This window comes from Aquarana catesbeiana, linkage group LG01, assembly GCF_042186555.1.
Source record: "Aquarana catesbeiana isolate 2022-GZ linkage group LG01, ASM4218655v1, whole genome shotgun sequence".
NCBI classification, from domain to species: Eukaryota; Metazoa; Chordata; class Amphibia; order Anura; family Ranidae; genus Aquarana; species Aquarana catesbeiana.
In genome coordinates, this window is record NC_133324.1 from 562,005,683 (window position 1) to 562,027,905 (window position 22,223).

At 41.9% G+C, this 22,223-nt stretch overlaps 1 protein-coding gene across 1 annotated transcript in view; it reads left to right on the plus strand.

Annotated features, from left to right (window-relative positions):
• PLEKHJ1 (pleckstrin homology domain containing J1) overlaps window positions 1-21,025 on the plus strand; it is a 43,434-nt gene extending 22,409 nt beyond the window's left edge. The window contains exons 4-6 of the mRNA XM_073596519.1: window positions 7,061-7,151; window positions 18,655-18,718; window positions 18,797-21,025. Coding sequence (XP_073452620.1) covers window positions 7,061-7,151; window positions 18,655-18,718; window positions 18,797-18,862 — 221 coding nt within the window. The 3' untranslated portion in view covers window positions 18,863-21,025. The remainder of the gene's footprint in view (window positions 1-7,060; window positions 7,152-18,654; window positions 18,719-18,796) is intronic.
• The last annotated feature ends 1,198 nt before the right edge of the window (window positions 21,026-22,223 follow it).

Consider the following 22,223-nt stretch of genomic DNA (forward strand, 5'->3'; position numbering starts at 1 on the left):
AAAAACCAGTGATTCTAGTGGCCCCGGAGATCCTGGTACTCAGAGACTGTGAAGTTGGCAGTAGGGGACCCATTGGTCCTCCCATGCCGTCCAGACCTGTTGTCTCAAGGACCCATATTCCATCCTTCTTTACGGTTGCTGAATTTGATGGCTTGGCTATTGAGACCAGACTATTGAAAGACCGTGGTATTATGGGTTCAGTCTTGTCTACTTTGATAAACGCTAGAAAGTCAGTTTCTAGAGCTATCTATTTATAGAGTATGGAAATCATACATTTCTTGGTGTGAGAAAAGGAAATGGAACCCTTGTAGGTATACGGTTGGAAGAGTCCTTGCCTTTCTTTAAGCAGGAGTAGACTTGCAGCTGGCTTTAGGGACAATTAAAGGACAGATTTCGGCCTTATCGTTTTTTTTCCAAAGGCCAATTGCATCCCATTCTTTGGTGCGAACCTTTGTCAAGGGAGTAACACACCTGAGGCCGCCTCTTAGACCGCCTTTATGTCCCTGGGACCTAAATTTGGTACTGTCATCCTTACAGAGTCAATCATTTGAACCTATTATTCATATTCCTTTTGTCCTATTGACCAGAAAATTGTTTTTTTTTTGGTGGCTATAACTTCGGCTAGAAGGGTGTCAGAATTGGCCGCCCTTTCTTGCAAAGAACCTTTTTTGATTCTTCATCAGGACAGAGTGGTCATGCGCCCTCGTCCGGATTTTCTACCGAAGGTGGTTTCCAAATTTCATTTGAATCAGGATATCATTTTACCTTCCTTTTTTCCAAACCCTAAGACTAGGGAGGAAAGGTCGCTTCACTCACTAGATGTGGTGAGGGCGATCAAAGTTTATTTGAAGATGTCAGCTCCCTTTCAGAAGACTGTTTTTTTTGTCTTGCCTGATGGTCCTAAGAAGGGACAGCCGGCAACAAGTTCAACTATATCCAGGTGGATTCGTCAGACTATTATCCAGGCGTATGGATTAAAGTGCAGGGTTCCACCTTGGGATTTAAAAGCACACTCCACTAGAGGGATTAGTGCTTCATGGGCAGTACGCCAACAGGTGTCTATGGCTCAGGTTTGCAAAGCGGCCGCTTGGTCTTCAGTTCATACGTTCACCAGGTTTTACCAGGTGGATGTGAGATCTCAAAAGGAGACTGTTTTTGGCCACAGCGTGTTGCAGGCAGCGTCTCAGGCCCATTAGGCTTAGGGATAATGTGTGTCCCCCCCCCCCCCCCCCCCCTCAGGTGCATTGCTTTAGGACATCCCACATAGTCATTATTATGGTGCTCTGTGTCCCGTGATGTATGATAAAGAAAAACGGATTTTTAAAACAGCTTGCCTGTAAAATCCTTTTCTTGGAGTACATCACGGGACACAGAGGTCCCTCCCCTCTTTCTGGGATCGTCATTGCTTGCTACAAAACTGAGGTACTTCCTGTATGGAGGGGTTATATGGGTGGAACCGTCGTACTATTGGTTGCCAGTGTCCAATCACCTAAAGGTAAGCGTATAACCCACATAGTCATTATTATGGTGCTCTGTGTCCCGTGATATACTCCAAGAAAAGGATTTTACAGGTAAGCTGTTTTAAAAATCCGTTTTTACGCATTGACTACCAGCTGCCTCGGAGGTATCTATGCTTACCTTGGCATAAATTCAAAACACAAATTGTGTTATGTTTAACCAATTCAACTCTTACACCTGTACACCTCTATGGACAAGAGCAGTTTATACATTTCTGCTATGGGCCTGTTTGTGTATATATAGAGCCTCCTTTCTGGGCACACTACCAGCTGGGACTAAAGTTGGTCTCCCTATGCTGTATGCGTCAATAGAAACGCATAACCTCGTAGACTAGCATGGAAAGGGACTTCACTGCTCCTCCCTCCTCCAAGAAAACACACTGACAACTGCTTGGAGACTGCATGTGCTTCCTGACCCAGAGTTTTGGGAAGAAGCTCTGAGGAAACAGAAGCCAGTGGAATTGAAAGTTCTAAAGGGCAATTGCTTGGACAAACATTTTAACAAATAATTTACTGGGGAATGCATTTTTGTTGATCTGAATGTGTTAGGCTATAATACACTGACATAAAAGAAGGAGGATTTTGGAACTTTATATGAGGCACATGAAAGGAACCGGATAAGGGATTAAAAAACATGTTTATTGAACAAGTACATGTAGCAAAACATATCCATTGGCATATACATCAATATGAATGATTGCTAAATATACACACCTATAACTTAATGCAGTACATCTATATACTGTAGTAACAATATGGCACCTTATACAATGTATAGTTTAATGAGCCATTAATGCTCCATACAAAAAATCATTTAAAAAAAGCAAAGCATAACATAAAAAATATACATCATATTAAGAACATGCATGCATCTTGAATATCTCTACGCATTTTGGGGATTATACCACCTCATCAGGAGTAGATGCATAAACCGTATCTATAAAAAATTGAAGGCCAGTATGATCTAATGTTGAACCTTAATGTTGGAAAAAGTAAGGAAGGGGAACAAAATGAGCCAGGAGGAGGGAAAAAGTCCTTCCCCATACTTACATGTAGACTCAAAGTATAAACATATGGTGCTGAGTGAAAAGAGACCATCTCGAGTGTCTTTCCCAGGATTTGTGATGGTATGGACCCCCAAATGAGGGACGAGCCCAAAACCTCCCGAAGGAAAGAGGATTTCCATGCTGATGATGCTGAAGTATGCAGCAATAGCTCCAAAGTGACTGTAAAATAATATAATATCCATGTGTCGCTACAGTAGTGCTCATAAGTTTACAAACCCTGGCAGAATTTATGATTTCTTAGCATTTTTTCAGAGAATATGAATGATAACACACAAACATTTCTTTCACTCACGGTTAGTATTTGGCTGAAGCAATTTATTATCAATCAACTGTGTTTACTCTTTTTAAATCATAATGACAGCAGAAACTACCCAAATGATCCGGATCAAAAGTTTACATACCCTGGTGATTTTGGCCTGATAACATGCACACAAGTTGACACAAAGAGGCTATTAAATAGTGGCTATTATTAAAGGTAACCATCCTCACCTGTGATCTGTTTGCTTGTAATGGACTGGACTCCTGACAGACCTTTGCAGCTTTCATCCAGTGCTGCACTGACGTTTCTGGATTCTGGGTCATGGGGAAAGCAAAAGAATTGTCAAAGGATCTGCGGGAAAAGGTAGTTGAACTGTATAAAACAGGAAAGGGATAAAAAAAGATATCCAAGGAATTGAGCATGCATATCAGCAGGGTTCAAACTCTAATCAAGAAGTAGAAAATGAGGGGTTCTGTTGAAACCAAACCACGGTCAGGTAGACCAACTAAAATTTCAGCCACAACTGCCAGGAAAATTTTTGGGATGCAAAGAAAAACCCACAACTAACTTCAGGTGAAATACAGGACTCTTTGAAAACATCTGGTGTGGCTGTTTCAAGATGCACAATAAGGAGGCACTTTAAAGATGGGGTGCATGGTCGAGTCACCAGAAGAAAGCCATTACTACGCAAATGCCACAAAGTGTCCCGCTTACAACACACCAAACAGCACAGAGACAAGCCTCAAACCTTCTGGCACAAAGTCATTTGGAGTGATGAGACCAAAATTGAGCTTTTTGGCCACAACCATAAACACTACATTTGGAGAGGAGTCAACAAGGCCTATGATGAAAGGTACACCATTCCTACTGTGAAACACGGAGGTGGATCGCTGATGTTTTGTGGATGTGTGAGCTACAAAGGCACAGGAAATTTAGTCAAAACTGATTGCAAGATGAATGCAGTATGTTATCAAAAAATACTGGAGGAACATTTGCATTCATTAGCCAGGAAGCTGTGCATGGGATGTACTTGGACATTCCAAAATGAAAATGATCCAAAGCACAAGGCCAAGTCGTCCTGTCATTGGCTACAGCAGAATAAAGTGAAGGTTCTGGAGTGGCCATCCTGACCTCAATATCATTGAGCCACTCTGGGGAGATCTCAAATGTGTAGTTTGTGCAAGACAGCCCAAGAATTTACAGGAACTGGAGGCTTTTTGCCAAGAGAAATGGGCAGCTTTATCATCTGAGAAGCCTCATCCACAAATACCACAAAAGACTTCAAGCTGTCATTGATGTTAAAGGGGGCAATACACGGTATTAAGAATGTAATGTATGTAAACTTTTGAACAGGGTCATTTGGGTAGTTTCTGTTGTGATTTATGATTTAAAAAGAGTAAACGCCGTTGATTGATAATAAATGGCTTCAGCCAAACACTAACCACGAGTGAAAAAAAAGTTTTTGTGTTATTCATATTCTCTGAAAAATGGCCAAGAAATCATAAATTTTGCCAGGGTATGTAAACTTATGGGCACAACTGTATGCTTGTAATAAATTGTGAATACCATAATAAAGTAGAACCATGGTAGATGGTGACTAGACACAAGAAGCAAAGCGAATTAAATAACGTGGGTGAATGATAGCCGCTAGAAGGAGAGCAAAATAAAGAAAGGGTCAACAAATGAGGTGTTTGCATGGAACCCGCCATGCGCTATCCCAAAGTTAATGAAAACTAAAAATGAAACGTCAAGGAATGCTGCTCCACCCTGGATGGATACGTCACCACGTATCAGCCTGTTGGCAAGAACCACGGCTGTGGAAATACTGTGATTTTCACAGTTTTCTTGAATGTAAGTGCTACATGTTTTATAATAAATATACGTTGTACTACACCATGGAGCCTCTTCCTTCCATTATCCTATGTATCTGAGACAACCCGAGACAAATAATCCATTTCCATGAGAGATCCTTCATTAAACAGCCTGGTTGCATTGGCGAGGAGCAGTGTTTGGAGAAGTCTGTGGAGAGGTTTATCCGTGTTGGCTGACATTTGCATGAATGCATTTGATCTCTATAATGTGAGATCCAACTGTTCTGGTAAGTGGCGCTGATTTTGTATGAAAGAGAAGCACTGAGTGAACACACGTTTTTCACTATTTTGCACCCTTTGGAGCATTTGTTGGACTTTAATGGTCATTCATTTATTTATTTTCAGTTTTATATGGACACCCACTGTTTTTGAATCCTTGCATTCACATTATTTGTACTTTATTATTGGATTGCGTGCTTATATTTTTTCTACACACTGCTTTAGTACCAGATCTCTCCTCATGGGAAACATACAGTTATACTCATACTATACTTTCTGCTACAATGGTCCTGACACCTCGCTTTTCACTTGTACACTTTCTTTCAATTTTAGTTTTCATTAACTTTGGGATATCGCATGGTGGGTTTCATGCAAACACCTCATTTGTTCACCCTTTCTTTCTTTATTTCACACCCATGTTTTTTTCATTCTTTGCTCTTTGTCTAGTCACCATCTACCATGGTACTACTTTATTATGATATTCACCATTTATTACAAACATAGCTACACATGCCTATTATATTATTTTACAGACACTTTGGAGCTATTGCTGCATACTTCAGCATGGACATCCTCTTCCCTTCGGGAGGTTTTGGGCCTGTCCCTCGTTTGGGGGTCCATGCCACCACAGCTCCCGGGATAGACACTCGAGATGGTCCCTATTCACTCAGCACCATATGTTTATACTTTGAGTCTACATGTAAGTAGGGGGAGGACATTTTCACTCCTCCTGACTCCTTTTGTTCTCTTTCTTTCCTTACTTTCTCCACCATTAAGGTTCAACATTAGATCATATTGGCCTTAATTTTTTACAGATATGGTTTATGCATCTGCTCCTGATGAGGTGGTATAATCCTGAAACACGTAGAGCTATTCAAGATGCAACCATGTTCTTAATATATGATGTATTGTATGTCATGCATTGCTTTTTAAAATTATTTTTTTGTATGGAGCATTAATGGCCCATGATACCATTCATTGCATAAGTGCCATATTTTTACTCCGGTATATAGATGTACTGCATTGAGTTATGGTTGTGTGTATATTTACCAATCATTCATATTGATGTATATACCAGTGGATATGTTTTGCTATATGTACTTGTTCAATAAACATGTTTTTTAATCCTTTATTCGGTTCCTTTCATGTGCCTCATATGAAATCCCAAAACCCTCCTCCTTTTAGATGAATAGGGATGGAGGCACCTAATATCAGGTGCTTCATTTAGGCTGCTTTTACACTGGAGGTGCTTTACAGGCGCTATAATGCTAAAAATAGCGCCTGTAAAGCACCTTGAAAGAGCCTCTCCTCTCACTCCAATGTGAAAGCCCGAGGGCTTTCACACTGGAGCGGTGCGCTGGCAGGACAGTAAAAAAAAAGTTCTGCAAGCCGCATCTTGTAGCGCTGAAATCAATGCCCCGCTTTGCGGGCGGTTTTAACCCTTTTTTGGCTGCTATCGGGGGTTAAAAGCGCCTCACTAGCGGCCGAAAACCGCTGCAAAAACGACGGTAAATCGCCGCCGACGCCCCAGTGTGAAAGTAGCCTTGTAGTCCCAACCTTTTTCCTTCTTAATGAATACACTGACAGTTTAGTACTATTTTAGATTAAAAAAAAAGGTAATTAATACCTATATTGTTTTAGCTTTAGCTCACATCATATGCAGATCGAAGCTCATTCTGTTGATCTGCGGATGAATGAAACAGACCAGATACAAAAATAACAATGTTACTTTTTATCTCTGTTGCATTTGAACAGTGTTTTTGTTTTAACACAGCCAGGATTTGTTGGCAAGTTCAAGGGTTAGGGGGAGCATCAGCAGCAGCAGACAGGCAGTACAACACATATCCTGTGAACTTCAATGAAGTGGTGTGTGTAGCATGTCCAATGTCCACAACTGGTTGAAGTACATCAGTTGTGCAACATGATGACTACTATATATTTCTTCAAATATGTCCATATCACATTTGGCCATTTTCTAAACTATGCCCCTAATACTGATTTATTTGAGCTTTTATTCAGTGAACAGGGTCAGCAACCACCCTGGATGTACTAAATCTTTATTTTATTTTTTGGCTTGATCTAAAAAAGTGTGTGGTTATATATATATATATTTTTTTTTGTTCTCAGACTATATTGATGAGTCAGACAGGAAATATATGTTTGAATGCAGTAATCAAGAACAATGCGATGAATGGGTACAAGCATTAAAAAACGCAAGGTGAGCTTAAAGTACTAGGCTACAGCAAGTACTTAGTCAAAGGGCAACTTTGGATACAGCAAATTGATTGGTGTATTCGTTTGTATAAGGTATGAATCTAGGAAATTACACATTGCGAAAGGCATAGGGAATATGGATTGATGTAAAACAACTTAGAGTACCCTGTATGTAAACACTGTAATAAAAAAAAGTATGTCATATCTATTGATTGTTAAGCTAGATTGGAAAATCTTGAATTCTCCTCAAGTTTATGCAGGGAAGAGACCACAGTGTTGAAGGTATTTTATTGTATGCAACTTGGCAAAATAAAAGAGGATCACAAGGACACCAGGGGCCTTGTTCATCAGAACCCTTATTTTTATGTGTTTAAAAAAAAAAAAAAGAAGAGAAAGGAGGCATGATTAGATAGCAATGCCATTTTGTATAGTTAGTTTCTGAAATGGATGAGACAGGTAAACAATAGTTTAAAGCGTTTGTTAACACACACAAAAAAAAATCCTGTTCCTTTTAAAGCATTTTATACAGCACAGTGCTTGTGCTGTGTCACTTGGTCTCTGTAATACCTGGCTGATCCTGTCTGGCTATAGCCTTCCCTTTGTAAGCTGACCACGGTGTATCATGGCTGCAGAGCCCTGACAACGTAGTCAGTTTACATGCCTCAGTCACCCGCAGCCTGCTATATGTCTCCTCATTGCTCTTTCCCCTTCCACTCCCTGTCAGCTCGCAACTCCTGCTGCTCAAATAACTTTCACATCTTCATACCATTCCCTCTGTATTCTAATCCTGTGTCCCCCTGGGTGAGTGATTAAAAAAAAAAAAAAAAAAAAAAAAAGAAGCCTGCTATACCTCATTTATAGCACTTCTCAGCGATCACATGATCAGCTGGCTCTCCTCTTCTTCTCTCTCGAGTGACTTCAGCGGGGTGAATCTCGCTCGCTGCATCTGTCAGACAGGGAGAGCAGAGAGCCAGCCAATCGTGATCGCTGAGCAGAGCTGTGAATAGAGGTATAGCAGGCTTTTTTTTTTTTTAATATATCGCTCACACACTGACACACAGGATTAGAACACGGAGGGGATGGTGTGAAGGTGGCTTAACAATCACTTTAAGGCTGGCTTCACACCTATGTGCTTTGGTTTTCATGTGTTTTTCAACAAATTTCCTCAAATTATATTCTCAGCATCTAGGGAGGGGTGAGAAGAGCCTGACATTTTCCATACATAGCTAGGCCAAGGGACAAGGCTCTGTAACCATGCAGTTGCAGCACATGAACACATTGCTTCTGTTGACTTTTGTGGATCCCGCTTTGCACATTGACTGATGAAAAAACCTACCTGAACTATTTTACATGATACGCCACAATGGGATGCCAAGTATAATGTGTTTCCATGTGTTGTAATTGGCTGTGAACAGGTCATAAAGGAAATCTGTTATAAGGGAAATAATGCTGACCTACTTCAGAAAATTCTAGTTTTCTGGCTGTCTCATTTCAGTTATTGCCTAGTAAGTCACTCAGAACAAGTATGAGAAATGTTAGAATACTACATACTTGTTCTGGCTCATTGAGGGCAGCAATCCTCATATTAGTAGGCTTATGCCTATTTGTAGTACACTTAAAATGGAATTTCTGCTTAAAACGGAGTTCCACCCAAAAATCGAACTTCCGCTTTTCGTAATCCTCCCCCCCTCCAGTGTCACATTTGGCACCTTTCAGGGGGGAGGGGGGGGAGCAGATACCTGTCTAATACAGGTGTTTTGCTCCCACTTCCGGGCATAGATACCCCAGCCATCCGCGGGTATCTACGCCACTTCCCGTCCCCCCCCCCCCCCCCCCCCTCTGTTTTCTGGGAGACACACAGGAGACGGCAGGGACCAGTGGGAACGCATAGCGCGAGTCGCGCATGCGCAGTAGGGAACCAGGAAGCAAAGCCGCATATTATTCCCTTACCGAAGATGACGGCGGCAGCAGCCGAGGGACAGATCAGCTTCGGGTGCCGACATCGTGGGCGCCCTGGACAGGTAAGTGTCCATATTTTAAAAGTCAGCAGCTGCAGTATTTGTAGTTGCTGACTTTCAGGAAAAAAAAAAAAAAATAATTAATCGGCGGAACTCCGCTTTAACTCTAGTATTAAAAATGCTCCCTCCTGCTACCTACCCTATGTAAAAAAAAAAAAATTAAAATCTGTATACTTATACTTATTTTTCAGTCTGTTCTGGTCACATGATCCTGCAGCTCCAGCTCCCCTGTGTCTGGGAACGCTCGACAACAGCTGGGAATTCTGGGAGCCATGACATCACCCATAGTCCAGCTGTTGTTGGCGCTCCCTCCTGTCCCCTGCAGCCACCGACTGACACAAGGAAGATGGAGCTTTAAAATCACATGACTCGGCCGAACTGAAAAAGAGATAAGTATACACATCATTTTTTTTTTTTTTTTTTTTTTACAAAGTATAAAAAAGGAGGAGGGGGAGGAGACATGTTTAAAAATTGTTAGTGTTAGGCAGGAATGCCACTTTAATGTTCTGCTAATCTTATGTCAAAATATGGCTGAATCTTTCTGCAGCAAAGAAACGTATTGCCTTTGCTTCCACTAGTGCACTACCTAGGTGTAAGTCTGAACAAACCTCACCAACCCAACTTCATAAAATGCACTCACATTTATTAATTAAAAACAAAGCATAGGACAACATCCAGCAAGTCTCACGTAAAGAGTGGATAATCCCACCGCCAGGCTCCACCTCTACGCATTACGCCACCATCTACGTGGCTTCATCTGGAGGAACTATTCTTCTGGATGGTTCTCCTCTTTCCAGAGATAAACGCTGGAGCTCTGTCAAAGTGACCATCGGGTTCTTGGTCACCTCCCTGACTAAGGATCTTTTCCCCCAAACACTCAGTTTGGCCGAGCGGCCTGCTCTATGAAGAGTCCTGGTGGTTCCAAACTTCTTCCATTTTCGGATGATGGAGGCCACTGTGCTCATTAGGACCTTTCAATGCTGCAGATATTTTTCTGTACTCTTCCCTAGATCTGTGCCTTAATACAATCCTGTCTCGGAGGTCTATAGATAATGCCTTGGACTTCATGTCTTGGTTTGTGCTCTGACATGCACTGTTAACTGAGGGACCTTATATAGTCAGGTGTGTGCCTTTTCAAAAAATGTCCAATTGAGTTGTACAAACATCTCAAGGATGATAATTTTTTATTTTGAATAAATTTGCAAAGATTTCAAACAAACTTCATTCACGTTGTCATTATGGGGTATGGTTTGTAGAATTTTGCGGAAAAGAATGAATTGAATCCATTTTGAAATGAGGCTGTAACATAACAAAATGTGGAAAAAGTGAAGCACTGTGAATACTTTCCTGGATGCACTGTATATCCCCATGACTTGCAGGAAAAGAAATATGCATGTAAAACACATCTTGTATTGCCTTGTTTAACACACCACATTGAAAATAGAAATGTACTTAAAAAAGTGTTTCTAAAGACTTTTTTTTTAGTTTTGGATAGATGAAGAGGGATTAGAACAGCTGTCAGTTTTTATTGCTGTCTGTGCCACCGTTCGGGAGATTCACCCTCTCTATTTGTCCTGTTTACCATTCTCATTGAAAGTGAACTAAAAGAACATATTTGGGTTGACATCAGAACATGAATAGGATGGGAAATCTTCCAATGATGCCATACTGGGTTTCCCTCACTTCCTTTTTTGGTTATGAGACAGGAAGTGACAGGAAAAAAAAAGTGACTAGGTTATAACACGCTGTTTGAGTTCAAGGCCACTCACCCGCATGCCTATTACATTAGGACGAGCTGTGTCGTTGCAGCCACTGCGTCTGAATAGATTTGAATGGGCTGCCTGCATGCAGCTCCTGCCAGCTAGAGAGAGGCAGAATAAATGGTCTGTTCATGGAATACGGGACTCATCACCCGTGTGAACAAAGCCTTAAACTTTGAAAATGAAAGTTAGAAACTGATTGGTTGGCATGCACTGCTGCTCCAGATTATTTTTGTTCTAATCTTAATAAATTTCCCTAATTTTGAACTCTGTAATGGTTTGAATAAGTCCTTAATTTATACCTGGCATTTAGTTAACACCACCTACTATTAGAAAATTCGTTTGGGTGTCATTTTTTTCTTTTTCAGCAAAGTTAACAATTTTGGTATGTGTGTTTTTATATGAACTACCATTTTAGGAAAAATCTAGAAAAAATAAAGCAACCGAAGGTGTGTGTGTATACACTATATTACCAAAAAGTATTGGGGCGCCTGCCTTTACACGCACATGAACTTTAATGGCATCCCAGACTTTGTCCATAGGGTTCAATATTGAGTTGGTCCACCCTTTGCAGCTATAACAGCGCAGTCATGTTGGAACAGGAAAGGGCCATCCCCAAACTCATGAAATTGTCCAAAGTGTCTTGGTATGCTGACGCCTTAAGAGTTCCCTTCACTGGAACTAAGGGGCCAAGCCCAACCCCTGAAAAACAACCCCACACCATAATCCCCCCCCTCCACCAAATTATTTGTACCAGTGCACAAAGCAAGGTCCATAAAGACATGGATGAGCGATTTTGGGGTGGAGGAACTTGACTGGCCTGCACATAGTCCTTACCTCAACTCAATAGAACACCTTTGGGATGAATTGGAGCCAGGCCTTCTCGTCCAACATCAGTGCCTGTTCTCACAAAATCCTAAACCTTGTGGACAGCCTTCCAAAAAGAAATGAAGCTGTTATAGCTGCAAAGGGTGGGCCAACTCAGTTTTGAACTCTACGGACGAAAACTGGGATGCCATTAAAGTTAATGTGCGTGTAAAGGCAGGCGTCCCAATACTTTTGGTAAGATAGTGTATGTTTACATGCCTCTAGTGTGTGTGTGTGTGTGTGTGTGTGTGTGTGTACATATACATACAGTTGTGCTCATAAGTTTACATACCCTGGCAGAATTTATGATTTCTTGGCCATTTTTCAGAGAATGTGAATGATAACACAAAAACATTTCTTTCACTCGTGGTTAGTGTTTGGCTGAAGCCATTTATTATCAATCAACTGTGTTTACTCTTTAAATCATAATGGCAACAGAAACTACCCAAATGACCCCGATCAAAAGTTTACATACCCTGGTGATTTTGGCCTGATGAACATGAATGGCTATTAAAGGTAACCATCCTGCTGGGGCGTGGCCAAGATGGCAACTTAGGAGGACGTGTGTTCCAGAGCTCTGCTGAAAGACTGCCTAAGATCCTGTCTCCTGGCTCTTGTTCGGGGAAGAGATTTATCTCAATTAGCCTGAATGCCATACAGAACACGGCAGCGGGCCAAAAAGATACGTTTCCCGCAGAACCTGGACGCCACAGCCCCGATTGTGAACCACCGCGTGGCGGATCCTTCCCGGCGGCTATCCAATATGGCGTCGCAGACTGAGGCCGCGGACCCGGCCGAGACACCACAGATTGGATTTCCGGAGGTAATGGCGGCGATCGCCTCCTGTCAAGCTGCCCTGACCAGCAAGATCGAGAGTGTGCAGCTCGATGTGAGCCTGATTCGGCAGGACCAGGACAAGCTCCGATCGAGGGTGACTGAAGTGGAGGAGCGAGTGGGCCTCGTGGAGGATGCGGCTGCAGACCATGCTGCATCTATCCGCACATTGCAGACTAAAGTCCGCGCCTTGGAATATAAGGTGGATGACTCAGAGAACCGGAACAGAAGAAACAATCTTCGGATCGTAGGCCTGCCAGAGGGAGCTGAGGGAAAGAATCCTACGGTATTTGTGGAGGAGTTGCTGAAAACCTTGCTCCCCACAGCGCAGTTCTCCCCCTTCTACACTGTGGAACGAGCCCATCGGATTCCTCCTGTTCCCGGTCCACCTGGCTCTCACCCCCGCACCTTAATCTTCCGAATGCTTAACTTCAGGGACCGGGATGCTGTTCTGAGGGAAGCATGCAGGGCAGGTGAAGTAAAATTTCAAAATGCTAACCTACCCTTTTTTCCGGATTATTCTGTGGAGACACAGAAACTACGCAGATCGTTCGACCAAGTTAAAGCGTCACTGCGGGCGCGGAACATTAAGTACAGTATACTTTTCCCGGCCAGATTGCGGGTGCAAGATGGGGAGACAGTGAAGTTCTTTACATCCCCCCGTGAGGCTGCCACCTGGCTGGAGACCTTGCCACAGCTTCGTTAAACCTTTAGTTTTTTGTAGTTATCTCTGGATCAGCTTAGTGACTGCCTGACTCTCTAAGTTTTTTATTTTGCTAAGGATACCACCTCTTTCTTGCAGCAATATAATAGAGACTCTGGTGCAAGCTCCTGTTGATACATATCTATAATCTACTGGACGCTCTGGTAGATCTGGCCTTTTGCTGTACACTTGGCACAGCAGAGGATTAACATGTTGGCTCTTCCAAATCGCAGTAGACTACGTGTTATTAATCCACACCTGCTGCTGTACTGCTAGATGCACTTGATAAGGATCCCCATTGAACGAATATCCTTGAATGCCAATCACCGGGTCAAGGCTTAAAGAACAGAGCTCGTCGGAGCCGTGACTAAGTTATGTACCCCTGTGATGCTCCAGGAGAAAGGATTGCTATAACTTACTTCTCTAGGCTGGATAGTGAGATATACTGTAAGTGAATGAGCCTAGTGTCTCACTACTGTAACCATGCTATGTGCCCCTGCAATACTCCAGGAGAAGTGATCCTTATAACTTATATTATTATTTTTACTAATGTTTTGGTTTAAAGTAAGTGAGTCCAAAGCCTCAGTTTGTAACTAAGAAACGTGCCCCTGCAGCAGTTCAGGAGAAATGATTACTATACCCTTTTTATTGCTGATACTGTCTGGGTTACTAAAGTATGAGCCTAGAGCCCTAGTTGGTTAACTAGAAAGGAGCCCCTGTAGATGTACAGGAGAAGCGATGTTTATAACCTATATTATTCTTGCTAGAGTCTGGGTTAATGGCGAGTAAGACTAGAACCCCAGTTTTGTAACTAAGGAATGTGCCCCTGCAACAGTTCAGGAGAAATGATTTTTATAAACTCAGGAGATATTTTTTGCTGGTAACTGGGCAGGAGTGAGGGAGCCCAGTACCTTCATACTGTAACTAAGATATGTGCCCCTGCAAATAGTCCAGGAGAATTGTATTATATACATCAAATTGACTTCCAGCATCTCTGTTGTCTGGCTAGACAACTTTATCTTAGCTAAGTTCACGCCCCTTCTACGGTTGTAAGAGTTGGGATTTATGGGGATATACACATCACCAGTTTTAAGGGGGTGTGGGGGAGGGAAGGGAGTTTTCTGCCGTTGCAGACACAGGGGAACCAGATGTGACAGTTTAATAGAAAAAGGAGTTGCTTTTGATATAAGTGGGTTATTATGCCCTACACTACTATACCTGATGATTGCTGAAATGCTGTTGGATTTACTACTGTGCGGAGTTCATGATTTCAAGAAGCTAGACGGAGCAGAGGTATTGTTGTTTAAGCTGACCAGGGGATGGGTGGGACTTGTGGATCCGACACGCTATACTTTTGGGATTGGTTAGATGACTGACATCTCTATTATTTCGTGGAATGTCCGGGGATTAAACTCAGCCATAAAGAGATCTCTTGTCTTTAAATATATACAAAAGTACACACCTCACATATGTATTTTACAAGAGACGCATCTGGTGGGCTCCAAAATTCTTGGGTTAAAAAAGGCCTGGGTGGGGACGCATTACCACTCTACTTACTCCGGTTATGCCAGGGGAGTGAGCGTGTTGATCCGCAGATCCCTCCCATCTCAGATCCTTGATGTTAAAACTGACACTGAGGGTAGATATGTGATTATACATATGTCTGTTCACTCCAAACAGTTGGTATTGGTGGGTCTGTATCTTCCTCCTCCTGCGAGGGTCCAACTTTTATACGATATTATGCAGAAGGTAATGGGATATCATACTCAAGAAGTTTTTATTTTTGGAGACTTTAACTTAGTACCCTCCCAGGAGGCGGATAGACTCAACCCTGGGGCCCGCACCGCGTCGGAGCTGCAGCGTTGGGCGACTACTTTTACTCTGATGGATGCGTGGCGACATTTTCACCCCAGGGATAAAGAATTTACTTGCCATTCAGCCTCACACAGAGCTCTATCCCGAATAGACCTGGCATATGTGTCTCGAGATGCACTCTGCTGGGCAAGAGAGGTCAAACACTTGCCACGGGGTATATCAGATCATGCTCCCCTTAATCTTGTCATCTCCCTGGGTGGATCGGCGGGCCCTAGGTTATGGCGTCTATCCAGATTTTGGGCACTAGATGAAAAGATTCAGGAGGCAATGCCGGAAGCTATCTGTAATTTTTGGTTGAGAAACAGGGAGTCGGCGGACCCACAGACCTAACAAAGCCCCTGTCAGCTATATATACCACGCTGCTCCCTAAGGAGATACCCAAGATGGACAGGCTATGGAATGCCTGGAAATCAGATATTCCCACTTTGGAAAGGGAGGACTGGGAAACCTGTCTGGAACAAGGCCCCAAACTGGTAATATCAGCTGGAGATAAACTAACACAAATAAAATTTCTACACAGGATTTACTTTACGCCCGCGAGACTATCCAAAATATACCCTGATAGGGACTCACATTGCCCTAGATGTCAAACTCAGATAGGCACGTTTATACACATGTTCTGGGACTGTCCTGCGTGGTCAAAGTTTTGGATGGGAGTGTATGATCATCTAAATGTTAGAATGGACCTATCTGTTCCAAAAACACCTGAGATAGCCCTTTTGGGAATACACGAGGATGAACACAGGACACATCATAGTAAAATTCTAATCTCACTCCTCTTCTATTATGCTAAAAAGGAGATCCTCGCTGGCTGGACCTCGGCTAACCCTCCGACCCTTTCCTCCTGGGAAAAGAGAGTAAACTCTGCTCTGCCCCTCTATCGGCTGACTTATATTAGTCGGGGATGCTCTTGGAAGTTCGATAAGGTCTGGCTGCCATGGATTGGTGGATAATACTGTCCTTGATTTCTCTCAGTGGGGTGTTGGGTAACTGGCTTATGGGCGGGAGGGGATGAATGACCTGCGATTATGCTGATATAATGGATGTAACTAAACTATTACACGCCTTCTTCTCTGGTCTAGGAGACGCCTCTCATGACTCCTTATCTATTGATGTAATGACAAGCCTGATAGGCATAGCAAGCATGATCAACAATCCAATACAAAATGTATTTATATAGCGGCGTTGGATGCAGTACGTTAAATCTTATGTGAGTAAGAGCTTACCTATAGTCGAGTATATGATCCGTTTTTTGATGTACCTGTCTACATATGAAAAAATCAAAAAAAGACTGCGCTAAAACTAAAGCCCATATTTGACAACATATATGATTATGTGAATATTCGAAAATTCGATCAGTCTGGTAATCAAACCAGATATATGAGTATAAACAATAAAGTGAAAAAAATTTTTTTACAGTATACTAAGTATGACTTAAAATAACAATAATGGGAAACAAATATGTCAAATGACAGAATAATGTCCAAAAAAAAATAGTGGAAATGTTCAAGGTAAATATATCCTTGGATAAAATAGGTGATTCTACGGTAAGCACTCAGCACCCAGTGAGAAATCCTCCACCATAATAGATGTACGCTTACCGGAGGTCAGCTAGATAACAGCTTATCAATGGATATCCACACGAGGGACACAACTCCTAGGATCTCCTCACAAGGAAGGGATGAGCAGGGACTTTCTTACAGCGAACCACAAACAGCATGCCAGGGGAACCGTTTTCTGGAGAATGCTTTCATCTTTCTTCCTTTTCAGAAGGCCACAAGCTATGTTCTGTCATCTACTTTTGAAGAGCCTTTTGTGTTCCAAAGAATCTTCTTCTTGTTGCACCTTGTCCTTTCTCAGACTGCCATGGATGGGTGGGTCGTCCCTCGTTATTTTTTGTGTTTTAACCTGTCTACATATGTCCCGCTGTATGTACCTACTTTTTTTGTACTGCATTTTATACTTTTCAATAAAGCACTCCTGATTGTTAAAAAAAAAAAAAAAAAAAAGGTAACCATCCTCATCTGTGATCTGTTTGCTTGTAATTAGTGTGCGTATATATATATATATATATATATATATATATATATATATATATATATATATATATATCAATGCGTTTCTGGACTCCTGACAGACCCTTGCATCTTTCATCCAGTGCTGCACTAATGTTTCTAGATTGAGTCATGGGGAAAGCAAAAGAATTGTCAAAGGATCTGTGGAAAAGGTAGTTGAGCTGTATAAAACAGGAAAGGGATATAGAAAGATATCCAAGGAATTGAGAATGCATATCTGCAGTGTTCAAACTCTAATCAAGAAGTGGAAAATGAAGGGTTCTGTTGAAACCAAACCACCGTCACGTAGTCCAACTAAAATTTCAGCCACAACTGCCAGGAAAATTGTTTGGGATGCAAAGAAAAACCCACAAATAACTTCAGGTAAAATACAGGACTCTCTGAAAACGTGGTGTGGCTTTTTCAAGATGCACAATAAGGAGGCACTTGAAGAAAAATGGGCTACATGCTCGAGTCGCCAGAAGAAAGACATTATTATGCAAATGCCACAATGTATCCCGCTTACAATACACCAAACAGCACAGAGACAAGCCTCAAACCTTCTGGCACAGTCATTTGGAGTGATGAGACCAAAATGTAGCTTTTTGGCCACAACCATAAACGCTACATTTTGGAGAGGAGTCAACAAGGCCTATGCTGAAAGGTACGAAGGTGGCTCGCTGATGTTTTGGGGATGTGCGAGCTAAAAAGGCACAGGAAATTTGGTCAAAATTGTTGGCAAAATGAATGCAGTATGTTATCAAAAAATACTGGAGGTACATTTGCAGGAAGCTGTGCATGGGATGTACTTGGACATTTCAACATGACAATTATCCAAAACACAAAGCCAAGTCGACCTGTCATTGGCTACAGCAGAATAAAGTGAAGGTTCTGGAGTGGCCATCTCAGTCTCCTGACCTCAATATCATTGAGCCACTCTGGGGAGATCTCAAACGTGCAGTTCATGCAAGACAGCCCAAGAATTTACAGGAACTGAAAGCTTTTTCCCAAGAGGAATGGGCGGATTTACCATCTGAGAAGATAAAGAGCCTCATCCACAAATACCACAAAAGACTTCAAGCTGTCATTGATGTTAAAGGGGGCAATACACGGTATTAAGAACTGGGGTATGTAAACTTTTGATCGGGGTCATTTGGGTAGTTTCTGTTGCCATTATGATTTTAAAAGAGTAAACACAGTTGATTGATAATAAATGGCTTAAGCCCAACACTATCCATGAGTGAAAAAAGAAAAGTTTTTGTGTTATTTATTTTCTCTGAAAATGCCCAAGAAATCATAAATTCTGGCAGGGTATGTAAACTTATGAGCTACAAGTGTGTGTGTATATATGTATATACTACATTATAAATAATATATAAATGCATTTGTATTTCAGCTATGAGTTCATGAGAAGAAGTCTTCTCTTTTATCGCAATGAAATCCTGAAGATGACCGGGAAGGTAAATGAGGTGATACAAACCAGTAGAGTTTAGTTTGAATGATTTTTGCTATTTACTCTGCTTTGTTTATCCTTGCAGGACCCATTGGAGCAGTATGGAATATCTGCAGAATCACGGTTCCAGCTAGAACCTCCAGACATGTAAAGCACAATCTCCTACTGCTGCTGTCTTAAAAAGATCTTCTTAAGCAATATTTTGTATCATACAGCTTTAATTTGAATGAATTGTCTATACAAGTCATCAGGTTACACTTTACCCCACCTAGAAACTGGTTAGTCTTTATAATGGCGTGGAATTATTTGGTAAGAACGCCATTCATGCAACAGCTATATACAGATTAATGGTTTTGAGGAAATGTTTTTAAATCTGGCATAAGCACTTTGGAAGCTTTCTTCCAAAAAAAAAAATGCAGCAATCGTTCACAAATTATTTTAAACTTGAATACAAGGCACAAAACTTTTATTCAAATATATTCCCCAATAGCTACAAAAGATATAAATCTTCTTTTGTGTGAACCAAATGCTTATACAAACCCAGATATTACCTTGTACAATAGCAGCAACAATATCACGGTGCTGTACATATTCTGTGCAGTGGGCAGATCTGTGGGATGGCCTTAGAAGATCTCCCACTACAGGCTGCTGGTGTTTCGTCAGATTAGGCGAGCCATCAGATTTTGTAACGGAAGTGACGTTCTGACTCCGCCATCATGCTACACCCCACACTTGTCCACAGTAAGGATACAGTGAGAAGGCGGCAAGCGGACATCTTGTTAAACCTATTGGAGTCTTGCATTTCACACTTATTTTTAACAGTAAACTCCACTTATATAGTGAAATTCAGTATTTTTAAATTCGTTTTGATGTTGATTTTTCAAAGCAGCGGTGTTCTGTCATATTAGCAAACCTGTGAGATCAGAAAGCTCCCTGCTGCTTTTAAAAGTCAACATCTTAACAGTCAGACGGATTTTTAAATACACCATCTTTCAGAGGCCTATAGGATAGGAAGGCAGTAAGCAACGCCACTCATTTCAAGTATGTAGTTACAGTTGCCCTAATCTGCCCAGTTCTAGGTTCTGTTGTGGTGTTTCTGATATTGACTGAGTGGGCTCAGTTGCTACACCAGGGTCTAACTTCAGAACAAGTCTTACTGGCTTATTTGAATCTGGCATGGCATATTGGTTCAGAGTCTAAAATACCTGTGTAATTCAGCCTTGGATTCCGAACAGCCTGGTCGGTTTCGGCTGTTGTGTTGAAGCGTTTGCTTAGATTTAAGTAAAAAAATAAATAAATAAAGCTTTAACTGATATGCCCTTAGTGCCTCATTCTAGGAGGAATAAAGAATTGTGTCACAAGATTGGCAGGTCTTTCTCTGCACACAGACTGTTTTTTGTGGCCAAATTTCTTTATCCAAAGACCAATCTGCCAAGCCCCCAGACTTGAACAAGTTCACCAAGAATCCTGCCTCTGCATGAAGTTTTGCCCCTCCCACAACATCTCAAGGTGGGGGGGACACAATCTCTCTCTAGCACTAGACTATCCCTCATTTCTAACAAATGGATTCTGAAAGTATTCCGACTACAGAATAGAGTTCCGATGCCTCCCTCTGAAACGTTTTTTTCCTTCCAACCTATGCCTCTCTCCTGAGCGTCTGACAGATCTGTATTCGGCAGTTCAGGGGCTATTGGCTCAGGGGGTTATAGTTCCATTACCATCCTCAGAGAGATTAAGGGAAACTATCCAATCTGTTTACAGTTTCAAAAAAATAGAAAAGATTATCCCATCCTGGATCTGAAGGTCTTGAATGCTTTTGAGAGGGTGCACACATTTCAGATGGAATCGTTGTCAATGGTTGCCCTTCCACACCAGGGAGACCTGTTAGCCTCTATCGACATTGAAGCCTACCTCCATGTCCCCATCTTCCAAAACTTCTAATGTTTCTTCTGGTTTGCAGTGTGAGAGCTCCATTTACCTATTCATGGCTCTTCTATTTGGTCTGGTGTTGGCCCCTTGGGTGTTCACAAAGGTGCTGCCAACCAATATTGGGTCTTCTGCTACTCTATGGATCCCGATCGTAGGTTATCCAGACAATTTGCTCCTACCAGTGGAGTCTGCATTAGACTTGGAATGCAATGTTGTAACCACAATCTGTGCGCTGGAGTTCGGATGGATTCTGAATCTGCACAAATTCCCTCTTGCACTCCTTCTCCGACTTGGGGGGTACCTGGGCCTGATGGTTTCCTTCTGGTGGTGCATGAGTTAATTTCCATTTTGTTAATTGATAAAAAATAAACGATTAACACTTCTATTTCTGAAAGCATTCTTAATTTACAGCATTTTTTCACACTTGCCTAAAATGTTTGCACAGTAGTGTTTATGGTATTTTATTTTTTTATATAACATTTTGTTTTTATATTGTTACCATATGTAAACATATTGTTGCCACATGTATTTTATTAGTGTACATTCATCTTTTTTACAATATGTTGGTGCTATTATGGAATTTTGGTATTTTTGCACTTGTAGAATAGTGGATATATGGAATGACTTTCGGGAAGAGGTCGCTCGCGCTTGCTTTGCATCAGCAGCTCTTCCCTTTGCATATAGCCATTTCGGGTTCTGCTTTGTTCTTACCCAAGGTGCCTTTCATTGAAGTAAAACTTTTTTCATTTTGGATAGAGTAAGGGTAGGTTATAACCGCTGTGTTTTATGTTTTGGGGTCTATTTTCGAGATGTGCCAAAAGGAGATCACACAAACAATTGCAGCTTTAGAACATCTAAATGAGTAATGACAGAAGCAACAAATATAATATCAAAAGAAACTATAAAGAAACTTAGCTGCCGTTAGAATATACAGTAGATGCTCTTCCAAGGAGTCCCCACCCCTGGCTGATGATTAGAACAGATACGTGCTTGTTGCACTTCTGTCGGGTCTAACTAATTCAAGTTTTAGCAGTAGTTTATACATGACTAAGAGACAGTAGTGACCAATTGTAACTCTAGAAATGTAGTATTACTTTGGAAGGAAGATAGCACACATTCCTGAAGAGGCTGTCATTTGGTCAGTTCGTAATGCCATTCCTATTGCATGAAGTCCTTAAAGGGGTTGTAAAGGTAAAAATTTTTTCACCTTAATGCATTCTATGCATTAAGGTGAAAAAACTTTTGACAGTACCGCCACCCCCAGCCCCCCCGTTTTACTTACCTGACGCCTCGAATCTTCGCTGCTCATCCTCGTCATCTTCATTGCAGCTCAGCCTGGTCGCTGATTGGCTGCAGTGGATGGATTGAAAGCAGTGCAGCCATTGGCTCGCGCTGCTGTCAATCACATCCGATGACGCGGTGGGCCGAGTGATACAGCGAGCGGCTATAGCCGCCGGCTGTATCACGGGAGCGCGCCCGCAAGCACTCACCACCATGCGAGGGAGCTCGCATTAAGGTGGTGAATGCTTGCGGGGAGGAGCTGAAACAGCCGCCGAGGGACCCCAGAAGACCAGGTTCGGGGC